General features: G+C 50.1%; 11 protein-coding genes across 11 annotated transcripts; 5 read left to right on the top strand and 6 right to left on the bottom strand.

The window, feature by feature from the left end:
- Positions 1 to 79: 79 nt before the first annotated feature.
- Positions 80 to 2,460, bottom strand: AA0111_g2957 (hypothetical protein; the record flags this gene model as incomplete). Its single annotated transcript, XM_028648786.1, has 3 exons — positions 80 to 1,973; positions 2,031 to 2,089; positions 2,161 to 2,460. 3 exons carry the CDS (start codon positions 2,458 to 2,460, stop codon positions 80 to 82), a joined length of 2,253 nt encoding a protein of 750 aa, XP_028509532.1.
- Positions 2,461 to 2,830: 370 nt separating this feature from the next.
- AA0111_g2956 (hypothetical protein) lies at positions 2,831 to 2,953 on the bottom strand (the record flags this gene model as incomplete). The annotated part of the gene is made up of 1 exon (XM_028648785.1): positions 2,831 to 2,953. One exon carries the CDS (start codon positions 2,951 to 2,953, stop codon positions 2,831 to 2,833), a length of 123 nt encoding a protein of 40 aa, XP_028509531.1.
- Positions 2,954 to 3,567: 614 nt separating this feature from the next.
- Positions 3,568 to 5,279, bottom strand: AA0111_g2955 (putative feruloyl esterase; the record flags this gene model as incomplete). The annotated part of the gene is made up of 3 exons (XM_028648784.1): positions 3,568 to 4,591; positions 4,679 to 5,198; positions 5,264 to 5,279. The coding sequence occupies 3 exons, from the start codon at positions 5,277 to 5,279 to the stop codon at positions 3,568 to 3,570; spliced, it is 1,560 nt and encodes a 519-aa protein (XP_028509534.1).
- Positions 5,280 to 6,302: 1,023 nt separating this feature from the next.
- AA0111_g2954 (hypothetical protein) lies at positions 6,303 to 7,133 on the top strand (the record flags this gene model as incomplete). The annotated part of the gene is made up of 1 exon (XM_028648783.1): positions 6,303 to 7,133. The coding sequence occupies one exon, from the start codon at positions 6,303 to 6,305 to the stop codon at positions 7,131 to 7,133; it is 831 nt and encodes a 276-aa protein (XP_028509533.1).
- A 582-nt stretch (positions 7,134 to 7,715) lies between these two features.
- On the top strand, positions 7,716 to 8,700 carry AA0111_g2953 (hypothetical protein; the record flags this gene model as incomplete). The annotated part of the gene is made up of 3 exons (XM_028648782.1): positions 7,716 to 7,809; positions 7,898 to 8,413; positions 8,462 to 8,700. 3 exons carry the CDS (start codon positions 7,716 to 7,718, stop codon positions 8,698 to 8,700), a joined length of 849 nt encoding a protein of 282 aa, XP_028509536.1.
- Positions 8,701 to 9,243: 543 nt separating this feature from the next.
- Positions 9,244 to 10,010, bottom strand: AA0111_g2952 (Carbonic anhydrase; the record flags this gene model as incomplete). Its single annotated transcript, XM_028648781.1, has 2 exons — positions 9,244 to 9,776; positions 9,848 to 10,010. 2 exons carry the CDS (start codon positions 10,008 to 10,010, stop codon positions 9,244 to 9,246), a joined length of 696 nt encoding a protein of 231 aa, XP_028509535.1.
- Positions 10,011 to 11,073: 1,063 nt separating this feature from the next.
- AA0111_g2951 (hypothetical protein) lies at positions 11,074 to 12,155 on the bottom strand (the record flags this gene model as incomplete). The annotated part of the gene is made up of 2 exons (XM_028648780.1): positions 11,074 to 11,406; positions 11,454 to 12,155. 2 exons carry the CDS (start codon positions 12,153 to 12,155, stop codon positions 11,074 to 11,076), a joined length of 1,035 nt encoding a protein of 344 aa, XP_028509538.1.
- A 504-nt stretch (positions 12,156 to 12,659) lies between these two features.
- AA0111_g2950 (hypothetical protein) lies at positions 12,660 to 13,212 on the top strand (the record flags this gene model as incomplete). The annotated part of the gene is made up of 3 exons (XM_028648779.1): positions 12,660 to 12,768; positions 12,818 to 12,933; positions 12,991 to 13,212. The coding sequence occupies 3 exons, from the start codon at positions 12,660 to 12,662 to the stop codon at positions 13,210 to 13,212; spliced, it is 447 nt and encodes a 148-aa protein (XP_028509537.1).
- A 512-nt stretch (positions 13,213 to 13,724) lies between these two features.
- On the top strand, positions 13,725 to 14,849 carry AA0111_g2949 (hypothetical protein; the record flags this gene model as incomplete). The annotated part of the gene is made up of 1 exon (XM_028648777.1): positions 13,725 to 14,849. The coding sequence occupies one exon, from the start codon at positions 13,725 to 13,727 to the stop codon at positions 14,847 to 14,849; it is 1,125 nt and encodes a 374-aa protein (XP_028509245.1).
- A 911-nt stretch (positions 14,850 to 15,760) lies between these two features.
- Positions 15,761 to 16,243, top strand: AA0111_g2948 (hypothetical protein; the record flags this gene model as incomplete). The annotated part of the gene is made up of 1 exon (XM_028648776.1): positions 15,761 to 16,243. One exon carries the CDS (start codon positions 15,761 to 15,763, stop codon positions 16,241 to 16,243), a length of 483 nt encoding a protein of 160 aa, XP_028509246.1.
- Positions 16,244 to 18,692: 2,449 nt separating this feature from the next.
- On the bottom strand, positions 18,693 to 19,273 carry AA0111_g2947 (hypothetical protein; the record flags this gene model as incomplete). The annotated part of the gene is made up of 3 exons (XM_028648775.1): positions 18,693 to 18,707; positions 18,769 to 18,995; positions 19,096 to 19,273. The coding sequence occupies 3 exons, from the start codon at positions 19,271 to 19,273 to the stop codon at positions 18,693 to 18,695; spliced, it is 420 nt and encodes a 139-aa protein (XP_028509238.1).
- Between the last annotated feature and the right edge of the window lie 229 nt (positions 19,274 to 19,502).

The raw sequence follows: 19,502 nt of genomic DNA, 5'->3' as shown, positions 1-19,502 counted from the left end.
CGGGTGCGGTTGGACATCGGATGAGTATCGGAATTAAGGTCTGCAGCCTTAGATAGGTTTTGATCGTATGGTACGGGCGTCAAACACCGTACCCAAGGTTCCCGGGATTGCCCGTCCCAGCCCACCCATTAAGATCATAAAACCACTCGGGGCTCCTTCCGAAATGGAAGCCACTCCCTATGTCCATAGGCTGTCCTTGCATGTAGGCATTAATGTCAACATCCACACCCATGTTCATATCTCCTAGATCGGCGTCCAGCATATTCATTCCCTCCATCGTGCCGTCGAAAGAGGGGAAGTCTGCAACATTGCTGAAGCCTCTCTGGACGTCAGTACCAGTAGGAAGATGCTTCCCAGTGATGTCATCAGCGCCTTCGCCACGGCCGTGTTCTCTTCCATTGAAACATCCGCTCGAAAGACCTAGATCAATTTCTTCGCCGTGCTCTTCTCGATATACTTCAGCCAGTATCCGACTCGTTTCGCTGGTAGAAGATTTTGCTGCTTCAAGGACAGCTGCGTCGGGGTCGTTGCCAGATATTAAAGCGTCGATGCGTGCTAGGGCACAATTTATGAAAACGACACCCTTTGCGTTCGTTTCGCCATTATGAATCCGGGCTATCGCTAAGCAGCGTGATGATTCCAGGACTTCACGTAGAGGCTGATACTGTGCCGGTAATGATGACAACCCTGTGGTGGAAGATGTTGGTGTACGTGCGGAAACCATGGGAGCAAAGAGCGCTGCATCTTCGAGTCTCTCATTGATTTGCGAAGTAAGCTCGTAATATACGGTTGACATGCCGTAGAGGAAAAATGACTTAAAGAAGCCGACACATCGTTGTGTCATACGTGTCCAATCGTCTTCTTCATCAGGCGCGTTGTCCGTCGCCGGCGCGTAGATTGCTAACGAGGTGTCCAAACATATCTTTCTTGAGTAATGATAGCGTGGGTTTCTGAATGCTTTTGAGAAGTATGGGCGGTGAAGACAGAGGACGAAGCGTCGGACTAGGGTGTCGCACATTTTTATCTGGAAAGGCGTGATGTTGTGTCCCGCAGCTAATGCGGCTTTGAAGAATATCATCCCCTTGCGACAGGCGCTGATTAGCTCGCTGCCGACGCGCAGTACGTCATCGTACGGTAGATCAAAGCGTAGATTGTTGATCAGCTTGATGATCTCTAACCTTACAGGAAGAGTCCGTGTAAAACCAATTTGGATGCTACTGTCGGTGAAAACAGTTTCTGATTTCGCATCCAAAGACGCCTCAATGCCTTCACCCATGTCTTCATCGTTGATATTAGACGGCGGCTTAGTATCGTAGTCGTTGAGAGAAACCATGGGTGGCATGCCCATATCCAGGCTACTTTGCGCAGTAATCTCCAAGACGGTTGCCCAAAGCCTGCGTCGCATCTCACCATGATAGACGCTGATTTTGGGGAAATGAGATGGATCGCGATGCAAACCAAGATGCATAGCCGTTCGTAACAGTGTGCCTGCAGGTATCCAAATATGGTCGCCATCGACATTACAAACTTGGCGTGCGATTAGAATAAGAATCTGTATTTGCAATCCTATCATGTTGAGACGCGACTTCGCATGAGGAGCACTTTGCCACTCTGCTGCAGCCTGGATCCATTTCACGGCCGAGACGCGGAGCTTGGCTTGCTCTGGTCCAGTGTAGAATGGTACGCCAATTGCACATACCAGTAGAAACTTATGAACGATGGAGGGCTTTGCAGGCATAGTGCCTAACCAATAGGCGTCGTATATCTTCTTGAAAGAAGGAACGTGCAAGACACGAAAGACGCCCTCGAATGTGCGCAGGTAACAGTCAACAAGCGCATCGCTGATCTCCCTGGGTGGAATGCATGCTTGCAATTCTGGTGATATTGAAGGCTGTGACATGCGCGAGGCCTTGATGATGCGAGCCATTCGTTTCACTTCTGAGACGGTAGCATACAGTTCGGTCGACTTGTTCCTAGGCGTCAAAATTAGATGACTTCTCTTTTAAGTAAAGCTTACGCACAATACATACACCTCTTTCCTGTTTGTGTTTTCGTTGATCGTAGTATTCGCAGCACCAAGAGCATCGTACTGGTCGGCGTACGTTAGTGAAGTCCGGCACAAGTACAAACGTATAAAGATCTCAGGCAAGGCTCACTTACAGGGTCTATAGCGTTGATCCAATGACTCTGGCCGTAAAACTTCGACTTTACAAACTGACCGCTTGTGGCATCTGAGCTTTCCTGTCTCGGCAATGTACCACTTCTCGCTTGCTCATTCAAAGTGGCACTCGCCAGCTGCTCTTCTAAGCCGTGGATCCGATCCAACAAGCTACTGATGACGGAGGCTTGTGTAGTATCTGGGTGTGAGTTCAAGTTGAAAGACGGTCTATCGGCAGGCAAAGGCTTCAGCTTGCCACCACGTTCTCCGAGAAGCCCAGGTGCCACGTAGCGATTGATCATCGCGTCAAAGTTATTGGACAGTGTGGGCGGCTGAGGAGAAGACCGAGCCGGATGTCCTTGGTCCTGGTCGTTGCTGTGGCCTGTCGAGGTATCATCTTCGTGTGACCTTTCGCTCCTTTCTGACCGAATTCCCGGGCGCGTAGGTCTAAAAGTGCAGGTTGCCGATTTGATTCTGGTGCATGCCCCACAAGGCTTCTCTCGATCGCATTTTACCTTGCGCATACGACACTCGACGCAAGATAGTGCGGGCCTCCGACGACGTTTTGCTGGTCCGTTGCCATCTGTGTCTGCACATTGAATACTTGGTTGCTCAACCATCTTGAACGGAAGATGCAAGCAATGTAATCGTCACTGATTCCGCTGCGTAGTGTCAGTAGTATACGATGTTTCCAGATTCTGGAACTGTTGTAGGTAGCTGAATGAGTGGTGGCCGGTCTTTTGTCAAGCGCGGGTCGGTGATTTCGGTGATCTCGCCACGAGGCTTCCGCGGCATATTCGCCAGCCTTTCTACATCTCACTATGACAGCATAGCCACACTGCGAGGCATCGCACATTGCACCCCACATAAGCTCGAATCATCAGACTTGCGCGTGTCGTCTGTCAGGTAGAACGATGGTGTATTGATGGAGGCCTCGCAACATGAAACGGTTTTGGGCGGGTGTCGGCCTCGGGCTGGAGCCAGTCACACGAAGGTCGACGGCACCTGTGCGCACATCCACTCACATCCAGCCTCTCTACCCTCGACATACAACTCCGGAATGAATCTACTTTTGGGTGTACATTAGGTGCGGATGTCGAGTTTGCTGCGCGCGTCCACCTTAAATATCCTCATCGAGCCAGTACCAGCGGACGCTTGCTAAGAGAGCGCAACATCCACGGTGTACATTCTTTCAAACGCAGGTACTTTGTGAACTTTACCAAAATTGCGATTTGAAGAGCCTGCATTGAGGTACAACCATTGAAATTCTGTAGCAACTATTTGACAGTATATACGACAATGGGAAGCGCCGTGGTACACAGAAAAACGTGTGTTTGGCTTTCTTACATGAGGCTTCCAGCTTGCCCACCTCTACACGACCCTGTAACATGCGGAAATTTGTACAACCTCTACGCATTGTTCACATCGACACAGCGATAAGAGGAGGCATCAGATACAGCACCGCCCTGATAAACGGACACTAGCGGGTAAGGGCAGAGATCCCTTGACAGCACTGTTCCATTGACCGGGTGTTTTCCAATTGCTGGTATGGTGTCCGGGGAGGTACCATTCTCCACCCATGAGACAAGTTGTTGTAATCCGAACTGTATGGGTTGCGCCCCGGGACCACCCCCGCAATGATAGACACCTGGTGCAACGAAGAGCTTGTAGTAATGGTCCACGTCGTCATCTAACGCGGCTACACGGTTATAGTATTGCGTTGAGCCACCAAAAGGAATCAGGTCGTCTGCGATACCGTGCCAGCTGAGCAACTTCCCGCCTGCTTCCTTGAAAGCTGTAAGGTCTGCATCGTTGGTGCCTATGAAAGATTCCCATTGCTGATAGCCGGCATGCATGTAGTCAGGTAGTATTTCTGCAGTGATCGTGGAAACGTCGAAAGTTGTGTTCTTCTCAACGAAAAGTTGATAGAACTGTGCGCCAAGTGCCCAGGGAGAGATTGAGCAGTTACCCGAACTGCGGCAGGCCGTGTCCACCGTTGCCTTCAAAGGTGCATCTAGAGAGTATCCTGGGTAGATCCTCTGTCCCTGCTTGTTGGAGACACCGTACCAGGCAGCGTTTGCAACGGTTGCTGCTGCTTCAGAGATCATGTCGGAGCTATTGTTACTGCAGTTGACGGGCTGACCGACGACGGTGAACGGGTCAAAAGAACACAACTCTGGAATGGATATGATGGAATCTTCGAAGCCGTCCAAGGCATCGCAAGCGGCAATTGCTGCGGCCGTAATTGCTTCGAATTCGCAATTAGGGGGGTATTCTTCCAGAGTATTCATGACGGCTTGAGCATGAAACAAGCTTGCGAAAAGGGGGTTGATGTTCAACGCAGGAGCTGCAGCTAGGATACCATCGAATGCTTCTGGATAGCGTTGGGCCAACATCATGCCCTGTCTACCGCCTTGAGAACATCCTAACCAACTATGTCGAAAGTCAACCACTGCTCGCTTTCAAAATGGAATGAACTACCGGCAGCTTCTTCAATTGAAATGGTAGGGTCATACATACTAGGAGTAAGTGGGAGCCTTCTCATAGAAGCTCTCTGTAATCATCTTTCCAAATATAGAAAGCTCATTCAAGGTGACAGAGCCGAAATTCTGCAGAGCAGCCAGATCAACATTGCCCGGAGATCGGAGCGCCCAGGGAGTAGCGGTGATTTCAGTCGCATTGTGGCCACCATCAGTGGAAGCTGCTGCATAGCCATCAATGATGGCTGGAAGCAAGAGCTGGTCAAAAACACCAGCGCGCCAGCCACCGCCTCCCACACCCTGGAAGCGTCCGTTCCATTCTTCCGGCAGCCATACTTGAAGGTTGATCGTATCGTTCTGACCCGGGTGGTTATAGGTCATCTCCACACGACAGTAGGAGATGTTATAAGATGAGAAACCAAGAAGCGGCACAAGCTGTTCGGATGGGATTGGCGAGCCTGCCGGCGTCCATTGCGTCTTGAGCTCGGCTGTGAAGTTTGTAACTGCAGTGCCAGGGAGATAGGGCTGTTGGAGGCTTGAACAAGCCAATACGCGCGTTGCTGATGCTGTCAGAAGCTGAGATAAATTCCGATAGGTTACGGCCAGGCAATTGGATTTGACATACCTAAAGCTGAATACATTGTGTACGAGAGGAGACCGACTCGGTGCTAAAGACGCTCGATACAAGGGATAACTCGCTCTGATATGCACACAGCTGTAGGTGATGGCTGCGACAGCATCTTTTATATGACAATATGTTCCGGTGATTTGCAAAATGTCTCGGTCCTCCGACGTCATATCTTTCTCTCTTAGGTTGTATTGTCGGCGTAGCAGGTACCATGATACATCAAGGTAAACGAGCAAACGAATGAACGAGGGAACAAGTCAACAGATAACCAGCGAGTGGCAATACAGAGAGCTATTTGCTTCTTCTGTCGAGTTCAGTTACGCGGCATATTGGCTAGTACCCTTGCATCTGGATTGAGTACGTCTACCTCGCTAGTGTCGGCACGGAACATGGAGTTCTTCGGTTCCGCTGAACGAGTAAACGAGTACCCTCAGCCACTTGATCGGCAAACTTAGCGTCACTCTACCAAATTAAGCTTCTGGCGCAATCAACTCAGCCCCCGTCGTACATCTCAAGGTCTAAATCATGCTGGTGCACTCACAAACGACCTCAAGCCCTGCATGTCTACAAACGCAACTTCATCCATTGGTAGAGGTGCATCATGCGCGAACCTCGAGAGCCTGCCCGAAAGCCAATAAAGCGATACCATAGGAAGTCCAGGGCTGGATGCGACACGTGCAAGCGACGGCGTGTCAAATGTGACGAAGCTACACCAACATGTGGAGCGTGTGCTCAACGACAAGATCGATGCATCTACCAAAACCCAACTGTTGCGACTGCTGGATCTAGGAATTTGGCCAAGACGTCCTCAACCACAGCAAGGTCATCATCAGCATCATCCACATCCTCCTCCTCCTCCTCCTCCTCCTCATCATCATCATCGCCTCCGTCGATCACATCCCCATTGTGTCCACTGCACAATACATACCGCGGCTCTTCCTTACGACTGGTCACTTACAATGCCACCCGGATGAGAGAAATGCAACTCATGCACCAATGGTCCACAGTCACATATCGTACTTCTGGTCCTCGCAATATGGAGCTCTTTCGCGACTACACAGTTGAGCAAGCTCTGCAACACACTTATCTAATGGATATCGTTCTCGCATTTACGTCCCTGCACAGCGCGAGCAAAGCATCAGAGGCCAGCACTGTACACGAGCATGTCGCCGCCGCCCTCCACTACCAAAATCGAAGTATAACCGAGTTCAACGAAACACAGTCGCTCGTCAAGATATCGGAAGAGAGCTTCGATCCTGTTTGCCTCATGACTTCTCTCCACACAGTGACCACACTGGTTGCAGCTCTGACACCTGCAACTCCGGGCGAGCAGTTGGAACCAATAGTCGAAATAGTAAAGCGTGTCAGGACGTACGCGCTATGCTTGATGGACATGGTTAAAGGGCATCGCGTCTGGGCTGAAAAAAGTGAGCTTAAACGAATTACCGACAGCCCTACTGTACTACGAATCGAGGAAGGCCATTCGTTCTCGGCGGACCAGATGCGGGAGTTGACTGATGCTATACTGGCGAATATCGATCTTGACGATAGTGAGACCCCATTCTTCCGTACTACACTAGAGCAACTGGAGAAGTCATACGCTAACAACAATGGGCGTTCGGTCATCTCTTGGCTGGTGTTGGTGGAGCCTATTTTCTTTCAGAAAGCTGAATTGGGAGAAACTGCAGCTTTGGTAATATTGGCATGCTGGGGTACACTCAGTGTTATTCTGGAGGATATATGGTGGTCAAAGTATGCTGGCAGGAGAATTGTGGAGGAACTTTCTTCCCAGTTCAATGGCTGTGATAGCCGCTGGAATGGAATCATGCAATGGTGTTACAAGCAAGCAAGAATACATGGGTTGTAGATACGATGACATAGAATATCATAGGCTAGAAGGCGTTTAATGGATAAATAATCGCGGCTTCTTCTCACTTGGTATCTCATGAAGCACACATACATGAAAACGAGAATGAGATAGTCTGATACATTCTCGTTTATTCGTTCCTGTTGACCTATTATCTCCTAGTTCAGCCTCAGGGGCATACAGCCTTGGCATTCCCTACCACTATTACAATTTTGTTTCACGCGCTAATCTACTCAGCCACCCATGGCTTGAATACACTCATACTCTGGTCCTGTCTAAGCCTCAAAATCTGCGCATAACTCTCGTTCTTTCGTATAGTCCTTGGCTCGAAATGTATATATACCAATCTGCTCCTTACAGATAATATAGCAGACACTATATGCATCAGTTCCACGCTCCCCACCCGCAACCCTAGATCCTCCACGAGCAACTTCTATTCCTCATCGAACAACTTACCAGCTTTCCTTCACAGTATTTCTTACATACTCCCCTGGACCTCAAGCATTATCTACGACTACAATGGTAGACCACGAATCATCTCTCTATCCATACTCCCCTTCAAAGCCCGCGGCCATTTTCAGCATGGTGATTTTTTTAATCCTACTTCTGATACATTTTGTAAAATTGTCCAAGACCAAGACATGGTTCGCTGTGCCCCTCGTCATTGGCGCCATCTGTAAGTTGCTCCTCCTTTTCCAATAGCCCAGAGGAGAATGCGCAGTCTATTGTCAGCAATTACAAGAACCTGACTGACACCTCCCAAGTTGAGTCTTTAGGCTACGCAGCCCGTGCATACGGCCACTCGCATCCCTCCTCAAAGAACGCGTACATCGTCCAAACCATGCTCATCCTACTCGCACCCATACTCTTTGCAGCAACAATCTATATGTTCATGGGCCGCCTCGTCCTCGCGTCTGGACACACCAAAGCCTCCATCATCCGGCCGACGTGGCTGACAAAAATCTTTCTCGGTGGCGATATATTGTGTTTCTTGGTGCAAGCAGCAGGCGCTAGTTTTCTGGTGAAGGCTGATGCTTCGCGGTCGACAAAGAATCTGGGCAAGTACATCATACTTGCTGGTTTGGTCATACAACTCATCGTGTTTGGGTTCTTCTTGGTTGTTGCCGCTATTTTCCACCTGAGAGCCGGGAAGGCTGAGAGGTTGGAAATTGGAACAGTTAAGATGCTCAAGTGGCAGAAGTACATGGTCACGCTGTACATTGTTAGTGGTTTGGTAACAGTACGAAACATATTCCGCGTTGCTGAGTACGTCACGGGTGGTGAGTGTATTCCTTGCCTATCTGTTAATCTCAACTGACCGAAAGCAGACCAGGGATATCTCTTGACACACGAATGGCCGATATACATCTTCGATGCACTGCTCATGGCTGCTGCACTCGCGAGTTGCACGTCCTGGTACGTTGGTGACATCGTACAGAAAGCCTCCAATGGCGATGAAGAAGATAGCGGTGTGACAGCGATTGCCATGTTTGCTCTCAACATAGCAACCGCGATGGGTAGAAACACCCCTCTGATTCAAAAAACTACCTCCCGAAAACCCGAGTAGATATGTCTCAATAATCTACACTTAGTCACTACGAAAATGCTAGGACGTGTAGCTTAATGGTAAGGCACTCGCACCCAATGGCCACTAATCGGGGATGCTGCGTGAACTTACCACCAGCACCGGTTCTGCGATCTACCGAGGTCGATGTGTGAGCACAGGAGTAACAGGCTGCGGGCACCTGTGTGGGTTATGTGAGGGATCCATGTTCAAATCATGGCATGTTCAATCTCTTTTCTCTTTTTTCTCTCCCTTTTCCTTTTTGGTTGATCGAAATGAACGTGCATGCGTTGTTTACGGGAATGTGCATGCTATGTACTATAGACTAGGGGTTATATAAAATGTCACTGGTGTTTGTAAGTTCATGATCGTGGTATTGAGGTACACACTTCATTGGATATGATGCTATCGTCAACTCCATCTAGCATATCCGGAGACGTCAAGTCTACCAACCTAAATCATACATCCTCATCTACATCCATCTCAACACCATCAACACCTTGCTAAATGCCACGACCGCTACTCATACACCCTATCTATCACTATCTACATATCCTTTGTCAAATCGTAAATCTTCTGAATCTCCTTAAGCTGCCCCTCATGGTCAAACTTGAGATCCTTCAGCAGTCCATCCTCGAATCCAAATACCCAGCCATGCACAACTGGGAACTCATTCTCCGCCCAACACTGCTGCACAGCCGCCGTCTTGATAACATTTCGGCACTGCTCATACACATTGAGCTCAACAAGCTTGTTGTACTTGTCGTCCTCGGAGCCACCATTGGCGACGACGTCGTCGAGCTCCTTTTGGTGCAACCGGTAGACATCACGGATGTTTCGCAGCCATGGGTTCAGCAGACCCATGTCCTTTGGTGTCATGGCAGCCTTGACACCGCCGCAGCCGTAGTGACCGCAGACGACAATGTGCTTGACCTTGAGGTGGCGCACGGCGTAGTTTACGACGGACATGACGTTTAGGTCGATGTTGTTGACGAGGTTGGCGATATTACGGTGGATGAACATCTCGCCTGGCTCAAGACCGGTGATGGCTTCGGCGGGGATGCGGGAGTCAGAGCAGCCTGTAGGTGATGGATTAGCAACTACGTCTATGATGGATTGAGTCATTCCAGTATAGCCGTGTAGAACTCACCAATCCACAGATACTCGGGGGCCTGTCCGGCAGTCAGGTTGCTGAAGAAGGAGGGGTTCCTCTTCCTCATCTCATCGGCCCATTTCTTGTTGTTCTCAAAGATACGGTCATGACTCTGCTGGAGGTACTTGCGCACTTCCTTGGGCTCTTCTTTTCCAGTCATTCTGGGCCACGAAAAGTGTCTTTTGGCGCTAATTGGTTGTTGTGCTGTGGCTGTTTGCAAAAGCGGTGATGCTGCTGGTCCAGTAGAGCAGAATCGCAACGAAGTCCGGTTAAGTGAAAGAGAAGTACGCTGCAGCGGCGTTGAGCTTGATAAGAGTCGAGCTGCGGGAGCGAAGGAGAGCTGCCCCGCTGCGACTAGCTCTCGGAGAGCGTGGGGTAACCGGTGCGGCATGACAGGACAACAAGAAAAAAAAGATGGTGCAAAAGAGGTAAAACGCCAATGACAATGCTGCGGGCAGTTTCGGTTCTAGGAGAGAGGGGACGCGAAACGGATAATGCTCGAATTATTTTGCTTCTCCTGCGCGCCGATTGGGCGCTCTGACGTCAAAGGATTGGCTAAAGGATCAAGGACCCTGGTTGCAGATCAGCGGACGATGGGTCTAGCGGAGACATCTGAGTAAAACATCGAGACTGCAGCCTCATTAATATCTCACCAAAGCCCAAGAATTGTCTATTGCATTGAGCCTTCTAGGTGCTAAACGGCAGTTGTCGATTGGACACACAACACAATGCTTCTTGACGACGCCAAGAGGTCCATCATATCGCGCCATGCCGACCGTCTATTGAGCACAAGGCCTTGGCCAAAGACGATCTGCCCCTCCGAGATTGCCCGCGCGTTATCAACAGAGGAGCTGCGTACACTAGATGCGTCCGAGTGGAGGGACACCATGGGTCATATACGACAGATAATGTGGGAGAGGAGAGAGGCAGGACAAGTCGAAGTGGTGCAGAAGGGCCAAGTGGTGGACGTGGAGAGCTTGGAGGATATCAGAGGACCGATAAGAGTGAGAAACGTAAGAAGATAATACAACATCAGCAAATGCTCTAACTGCTGTTGCGGATTACAACATGTATATTAATTTCGATGCAATACAGGAAACGATTAGTCGTTCCAACTAGCCCGATATGCTAACCTTGAGAGAACCGCGTCCCCAACAGACTCCAATAAACTCCGATAAACTCCAATATATGCATGCATCCAAACCTTCGTGACATTTCAAATTTCAAGTCTCGGGATGCTTGGCGCCGCTAGCATCAAGACCCTGCCACTTCTCCTCATCCCATCCCATACTAGGATCTGTCGCATTACCCGCTTTGCCTTCCTCGGTAAGATTCTTGATGTCGCTCCAGTACTCGAGCTTCTTGCACTCGTTATCAGCTGCCTCGATGGCCTTGAGTAGGTTATTGATCCTGCGTTCTTCGGCTTCCCCTTCCGGCTTCGAGTCTTTCTTGTGTTGTTCACGGTGGTCTTTGGCGGCTTCGAAGCGGTCCATAAGTGTGGAGAGGAGTTGGCGACGGGAATTCTGGAAGATAAGCATCGACATGATGGACGGTATCTGGGCATGTTAGTTATGTTGGAGACATAGGGATGCCATATGCATACCTGTCCTGCAAGGTAGTGCAGTTCCTCGCCCCCATCGTCGATGAATTTGTGTATGTAGATTATCTTCTCTCGGTCGATTGCAGCTTTCTTCAATTTCCTCATGAGTGTGGCAATATCCCTGATTTCCTCGTCCAGACTTGTCTGGGCACTGTCTAGCAAGCCGCTGTTGGTACCGAAGGTCGTCGACCTGACCAATGTAGTGCCGATGCTGAAGGTTTCGCCAAACATGCGCTCCTTTGCGTTCTCCTTGGTCTTGGGTGGTAGTCTCTGCTTCACCCGTCTCCGTAGCCAGCGTCGCCGCCGAACGAAGCTGTGGAACCAAGGGTGGTTGCCGTGCCAGGCTGAGCCTTTGAACAGCAGACTGTACTGCCAACCCTCTTCATCGACATCCAGACTCATGTCGACATACCAGCTCTTCCAGTCCCATACCCAACTTGGATCTGGAACTTGTGCATTTGTGATATTGACGGCGGATGGCCTGAACTTGGCATCCTGCCAGGGCGCAGGGTCGATTCGTAGGTTCCACAGCGCCTTGTTCGAGAATAGCGGTATGCCGAATATGAACCAACCGCGCTGGTTCTCATAAAGGATATCGATGTGCGAGTCTGATGAGGTCGATGGCTGTTCAGGTTGTGTAGCCGTAGTAGGCGTGTTGTCGCCGTTGGACGTGTGGTCGACGAGGCTTATCGTTTGGTCCGCCATGCTGCAGAGCGTGGTGTAAGAATCAAGGAAAGTAAGAGGCGAACGCCGTTGCTATCGTAGATACATGAGGTCGTAGTTAGGCAGGCGCGGCACGCTGCACAGATAGTCGGCAGTCGCTGGAGGGTGGCTCTTAAGGGGCGCGCACAGAGGATTACACACTTGGACGACGCGACCGCAATGCGACAACTATACAAATAAGATTAATGCTACAATGAGATTACAATTAGTGTGTAGAAGCAAGAACAACGAGTGTGTGTAATGTGGATCCGGCCTGTCATTCATCGTAGAGTCAGCTAGTTTGGCGATCTGGTTCGCACGGCAGCGAAAAGCCCGTGCTTCAGCTGTCTACCATTACGTCACACATGCGCTTGTTAGAAACACGCCTTCCAAGGTTCCCCTCCCTCGCACAACTCTGCTTTCTTCATCTTCAATTCGCATTTTATATACCCTGATCATTCTTCAAACCCAACCAACCAACACCACAAACCCCCCATCCCATCAACAATGTCTCGTCGTTTCGCTACATACGGTGGTGTCGCTGCTCTCGGTGGTGTGACTTACTACCTCTACAATGCTGGAGGTGACCCGAAGCTTGCCGAGAAGAAGGCTGAGCGTAAGTTCTGCAGAGGTCGATTGTCTGGTCCATCAACTAACAGCTGCAGACGATGCTGCGACTGCCGTACGCAAGCTAAGAGGCGACTACCCTGGCCAGGACAAGGAAGCAAAGAAGGCCGGCGAGGAGGGCTACGAGGCAGTCCGCGCCAGCGCACAGCAATACGTATGTTCAATGCGATTCCATCCATGTTACTTGTGGCAGTATATTGACCATGGCTAGGCCGACCAAGCCAAGGCGGAAGCAAAGAAGGCCGAGCAAAAGTTCGATGCCTACAGCGCCGATGCGAAGAAGCAGTATGAAGAGGCAAAGGCCCGCGCCGAGCGTGAGCTACACGCAGCAGGCAAGCAGGTCAACGCTGCTGCCAACAAGTTCGATGCCGTTGTCGAGGACAAGGCCGCGAAGACGTCGTCATGGTTCGGCGGACTGTTTGGTGGAAAGTAAGCTCGAAGTGTACAGGACCAGTAATGTAATGATAATGTAACAAGATGAGCCGAAGCTTGTTGTCGAAAGTCTTGCATGGCATTGGAGTATATAGGCGCAGGGCTTTTTGTCTCAATAAGATATGATACTCACGTTCGCTCTCTTGCAAGTCACGTCTCTGTCGTTAGCGTGCAAAGCTTGGACGGCATCATGACAAGGCGCAAAGTCGTCGTTTGTGGGTGGACGAATTTCGCAGAGACATGTCGAAATGACGAAAGCGTAATGAGTGGTGGAGACATGCCGGATGCGCGGGGCAACGACACGCTCAAGTTTCAATTAAGTGGGGCGAAAACGCGACGCGAACGCGCAGAAGCGTAAAGCGCGTCGGACGTGCCTTCCCTTCCCTGTTTTGCACCCCCCTCGGCTCATAAACACTCCTTTGAACCTCATCCTCACACCCACACGACACATCACTTATCGACATTGTTCCAGATATCTCACCCTTGTATCAATCAGAAATATCTTCAACAACAATGTCGCCTATTGCTCCCGGTCAGCTCCCGGCCGAGCTTGTCAACCTTCTCGCACTACACTCATCATTCCTAACGGCGCTGTCGCTGCATTATGCCCACAATGGCACTTCGACACCTGCCGATCTTCGAGACTTGATTGCATCGACCACTTTAGTCTGGCGGCAACGCAAGGTCACGTACGATGATATTCGACTCCTCCTTGGTATTCTCGACCACGGTCCCTCCGGCAACAACAACCCTTATTACCTATCCGACTATGGCCGCGGCAAAATCTGCATTGAAATCAAGGACAACAGTCCGATGATGAATGGCATGACACATATGAATGAACAAGGGCTGCAAGAAATGTTCAAGGAAGGATTAGACACGTTGTGGTCGCAATGGTGTACGTCGCAGATGATGATGGCCCGACCAATTGCGGTGCCCAAGCGCGGACGCGGACGCCCGAAGAAGGCCGACATCAAGCAAGCATGCATGGACACATTCCTCGATGACACCTCCGTGTCCAAGTTCCTCAGCCAGCTTCCTCTCGCCCAAGTCACCACATGCGAATCGCTCACCGCGCTTGCACCGGCACAAGAGAAGGGACGCAAGAGGTTGCGGGAGTTCAAGGAGAGCGTACAGCAAGGTCGTGCGCTGAAGAAGACAAGGTCCACCATCGGAAAGGAGAACGACCTCTCCTTGGGACAGAACCAGCAAGTCCAACCCGCCCAGCCCAAGATTACTGAATTTGCTGCCGTTCGCAAAACCAACCTCCTTGACCGTATTCTCGCCAAGCAGGAGGCTGCAAAGGCTGGCCCCGCAGCACCAACACCTGCTGAACTTCAGAGAAAAGCAGCTCTCCAGCGCACTCCAGAAGTCATTGGTGTACTTTCTCTACTCTGCGCGAACAGACCCGGATCGCGCGTTTCGTTCTCGACAACCACCCTTTTGCAGGCGATACAGGGCTCTATTCGGTCTCCAATCTCAAAGGAAGAGGCGATGAAGTGCGTGGAAGTTTTAGCAAGCGAAGTTGCCCCAGGATACGTGTCGGTCGTCAGTATGGGCAGTATCTCGAGTGTCGTCATCAACCAGATGATGAGACCTACGGATATCAAGAGCAGGCTTGTTGCGCTGGGCGCTTGAAGGCCTGTTTTTTCTGTTCAGATTATTACCCTTCAACCTTTTTGTTGTAAGTTGATGACCTCATTCGGAGTCACTTGGCCAGTGTTTGTTTATCACATCATCTTAGCGAGCGTAGTTTCGTTCTTGCGCTGTACAGTATCTTAGCCCTATAGCATATTCTAATTGCAGAACATTCACTTACAATTCCGTTCCTTCATTCTCTTCATTTTGATACGATTTTGTCCCAGCGCCAGATACCCGACAACGTCTTGCTATGCGTGGCTTGCCGCGTCTTCTGACAATTGACAGCTGTTACACGTCAGATCTTCACACCTCGCTTCACTTATTAGCACATGTCCGCGTAATCAACGCGGTTGTCACATATCATCACACAATGGTCTTCACAGCATCGACCTTGCAATGGATGCCTTTTGCCGATGCAGTACACGAAATCACCAACGTCCCGATACCTTGCTGTACTGTGTCAGTGAATAAGCACAAAGGCCACCATAGAATCGAAGACGACCTGGCTTTTGAAACAATGACAGCCAAGCACGAACGACCTGTTACAGAAAACGTTCAGACAAGACCACTTCAGCGAAATGACAGGACTCAAGCATTGACGGAAGGCAGACGTTCCATTGTTCTGGAAGAAACTGCCGCGTCAATGAACAACGCGTTCGTCCACGTTTCCCAATATGAATGTTTCCTGCCTGAGGCTGTGGGGGTCTACATGTACCATGCGCGTTCCCGATAAGCATCTGACAGCTTCACAAGAATTGATCATTATTCAAGAGTAACGAGGAGTATAATACATCAAATCGTTGATCACTCTGGCAGGTCCTACTCTGTGCCATACATCAACTTTGCAACCCACATATTAATCGCTTTACCAACCTCGGCATCATAATCACTATTGCCAGTCAGCCATCATGAAGCCCGCAACCGTCCTCTTGGCCATTTCAACCATCTTCTTCTCCACCACAGGCGCACAAGTGCACCCACACATTCACAAACGTTGCGCTGCCAACAGCACTATCTCAGCCTCCGCTTCAGCAGCCCCACCACTAACAACACTCTCCACATCCTTCATGCTCGCTCCAACACCATCAGCTTTACCGACCACCCTCGCAACCTCGATCGGGTCGGCATCCCCACCCGCTTCATCCGCTTCAGCTTCAGCATCGGCTCCTTCGCCAGCAACCTCATCTACCTCCGCAGATGCAGGGACAGGAAAACAAGTTACTATTAACCCGGGTGATACGCTTGAGATCATTGCTGCGGCGAATGGAGTGGGCATCTGCGATATCGCCAAGGCGAATGCAATTCAGGATCCAAATTTGATATTTGCAGGTGAAATGTTGACGATTCCCGTGCTGGTGGGAGAGAAGGATGATAGGAGTTGTTTACCATAGGTGTTGGTGGAGAGCGGAATGAGGATAAGGAGGAAAACAGGTCATAAGGTGATGGGATGACGAAGCGTTCGTGTGTATATATTCAAGGCTTACAAACGTTCTACGAAGATGCCAACGTACTCACTGGTGTTTGGCTTTCGTGTGATACTGGTGTGCAAAGGGATTGATGATGAGATTGGCTGTGTAGGTGTGTTCTAACACTTTTCGATTTTTTTCTTCTCAGTGGTAACAGAGCAGTGACATTATGTATAGGCTGCAAAGATGCCCTTTGGACAACATATATAGTACTTCGATTTGGTGAAGGAAGAGTTGTTTCTAAATCAGGTTTAATAAAGCCAGACTTTTCGTTGCTTAGGTTTGTAATATGGCGCCGAGGTTTTGGAGACGGACAATCTTATGCAGATTCTGAAGGACTAATTTTCGAAGTCATACTTCAACTCAAAGCGATCGGCTCGACAGATACTGTGCGCTGTATAGTCAGTTATTGGCACATCTCTGTAGACATAAGATCTAAGGCTATGATCTCGGCATAGACACAAAAAGCATCACATAATACGACAACTTTGGGCTGTAGGATAACCGAGAAGCCGCTGACTGTGAAAACAATGTATATTCGGAAATGTCATTAGGCGGGACATGCGGCCGTGGTAAGCAGGGCACTGCCAAAAACATTCATCCATCATCCACCACCAAGACGACCACCCCACACACATGTACAACGCGACAACAAAAACGAAAGCTTCTCAAGCCCGACGTGGGGGTCGAACCCACAACCTTGAGATGTACTGAGTAATCGTGTCTGTTAGACCGTGAAAGACTAAGAGTCTCACGCTCTACCGATTGAGCTAGCCGGGCTGGTTTTAAGCCTGTTGATGGAAATATGATCAATAAGTAAATTCATAATCTAAGCATATGCATCTCTCACGCAGTAATGCTGCCTTCAAGCATAATCTTTCTTGTGGTGCGCGGCTAATGTTGGTGGCCGCATATGGCCGTGGGGTCTGAACATTCATCCGACAACCCCAAACTTCAAAAATCTGCGACTCCACACATCATGGTTGGAATTTAATGCTCGGCAGTTTGAACGAATGCGCTTGACCTGCCCTTCCTTATTGCCCCTATACATCGTGTATTACATCGCTTACATCAGTGCTCCCTGACCATATCCCTTGCTGCTGCTGGGGGAACTTCGGGCCCAAGACGCCCGCGGACCCTATACTTTTAGCGACCCGACCAGCACGATCAATGATGCCGTCCCCAAAATATCACGTCAGCAGGGTCACCACTCGATCGCGAAAACATTGATGGGGGACGGGACGATTGGTACAGGTGATGCAAGAATTTGGACTACATCACCTCCCTTACGTTGCGGTTTTTGGGACACTGATCGATTCAAAGTCACTCTGCGTTGCAGCAATCATCATGTACACCGCGTAGCCAAAGGAACTGACTTGGGCACCCTTGATCGGACGATCGGACGATTTGTATTTGAGTATACGACGGCTGAAATGGGGTCTATCCACTTCGGCGGCGTCGCGGGGTTCGCAAACTTGTCGTTAAAGACACAGCCTGGATCAAGTGTGCGGCGTTCAAAGAAGTATACGAGGCCTAGATGCGCCAAACGAGGTGGCCACGTACCCTGCTTGCGCCTCGTACTGGAATCTTTGAGGCCATCGTAGAGCGCTGGCGCAGCAGAACCCGTTAACCCGCGTACCTGGCAGCATTGGTAGCATAGGATCCGGCATGCCGCTGCGACACCGACACAACATCGGTCCCAATCCTTCTGAACCACGTTTACGTAGATGTGACGGAGGCTTGTTTCCGCGTCTAGACCACCTCGCTGGAAATCGGGAGCTGAATAGGAAAAACAACTTTTTAAACTCCGTGACAAAGACCCTAGGACAGTTCCTGCGTCAAAGAACTGGAATATCGCGGAGAAAACGCCACGTTGAAGGAAAAGCAATGTTTATCTTCCTTGGACCCTAGTTAACGATGGCGATCGAGATGTCTGCATGATGTCGCTGAGATGAACTGAGAATGGGACAACCACAAGGAACTCACGACAGTCACACGTAGGACTCTTGGATTATATGACAGTTCCCAATGACCTACAGGGATGAGTCGTCCGTCCCATGACAGCCGTCACATTCGAGCAGACAGGATTAGTCCCACATGTCAATCTACAGTTCAACTCACTACTCCAAAGTAGAGTTCGTGCAGTTCCACATCGAGTGTTTCAGAGCATCGTGGACCTGGTACCTGCATAGCCTCATGTTCAGAGATGAGGCGCCCCTTGGACTTTGCAGCATTTAGGTGCGTACCACAGTAAGCACCGAGACAGTTTTCACAAAGTATGGGACCTCCGGTATGACGAACGTTTCCAACACTATAGATGCCGTAGAAGCCCCTATAGTTGGCATCGGATCTACATAAGATCTACGGGCTCGGTCTAAGCTCCGGTGTCCTAAGACGAATGTTAGCTTCAATCCGCATACACGAACGCGGACGAGCGCTGGGTGTCGCACCAAGTAGACTTGATAAAAATCCATCTTCACTTTGCCATCTGCGTCCTTGACTAAGTGCGCCCTTGCAGCCCAGTCTTTGCTAGACTCACCCCCTGCCTTGAAGCCGTACTTGACCGTTCCATATAGCATTACCTCGTCTGCGTTCGGACCGAACGGAAATATCTGGAGTGGCTTGTGCGCCCTGCTAGAAATCTTTTCCCACATGGCTTTGCGCAGGGACAGAATCTCTGCAGCCAAGAATCAGCCTCGCAGAAGGTATAAGGGGATTGAAACGTCAAGGCGCGGATTGGATCTCAGGGCTGGATGGAAAAAGCAACTGAGACAAACCTTCTCGGCCCGCTACCCTCTTGGAGGCCATGACGAGCGTCGCATCCTTAGTGAAGTAATCGACGTATTTCTCATGCGCTTCAGCCGTATCGGACGTAGCGTAGAAATCCTCGAAGAATTCCTTGTATGCAGGGTCAAACTCAACAGCCGGCGGGTATTGAGACGCGTAGGAAGTCATTTCGTGTTCGATTAGTGATGTGTGGGATCATGGATTGAGGGTGTCTATTGTTGCGGCTCGTCAAACGTCCAGCGAAGGCTTGCTTTCTAAGTCTCGTATTGCTTGCCTGACGTAACGAACAACAAGCGCCTCCCGGCGGCGGGCCGGGCGGGAACGGCGTTCTGCAATTGCCAACTTCAACATCCAGTTGTTCTCCACATACACTCATTCGTGCGACTCACGTCAGTTT

This window comes from Alternaria arborescens, assembly GCF_004154835.1.
Source record: "Alternaria arborescens strain FERA 675 chromosome Unknown contig_5, whole genome shotgun sequence".
Classification (NCBI taxonomy): Eukaryota; Fungi; Ascomycota; class Dothideomycetes; order Pleosporales; family Pleosporaceae; genus Alternaria; species Alternaria arborescens.
Note: the sequence above shows the minus strand (reverse complement) of the source record. Positions and strands in the feature narration are given on the sequence as shown.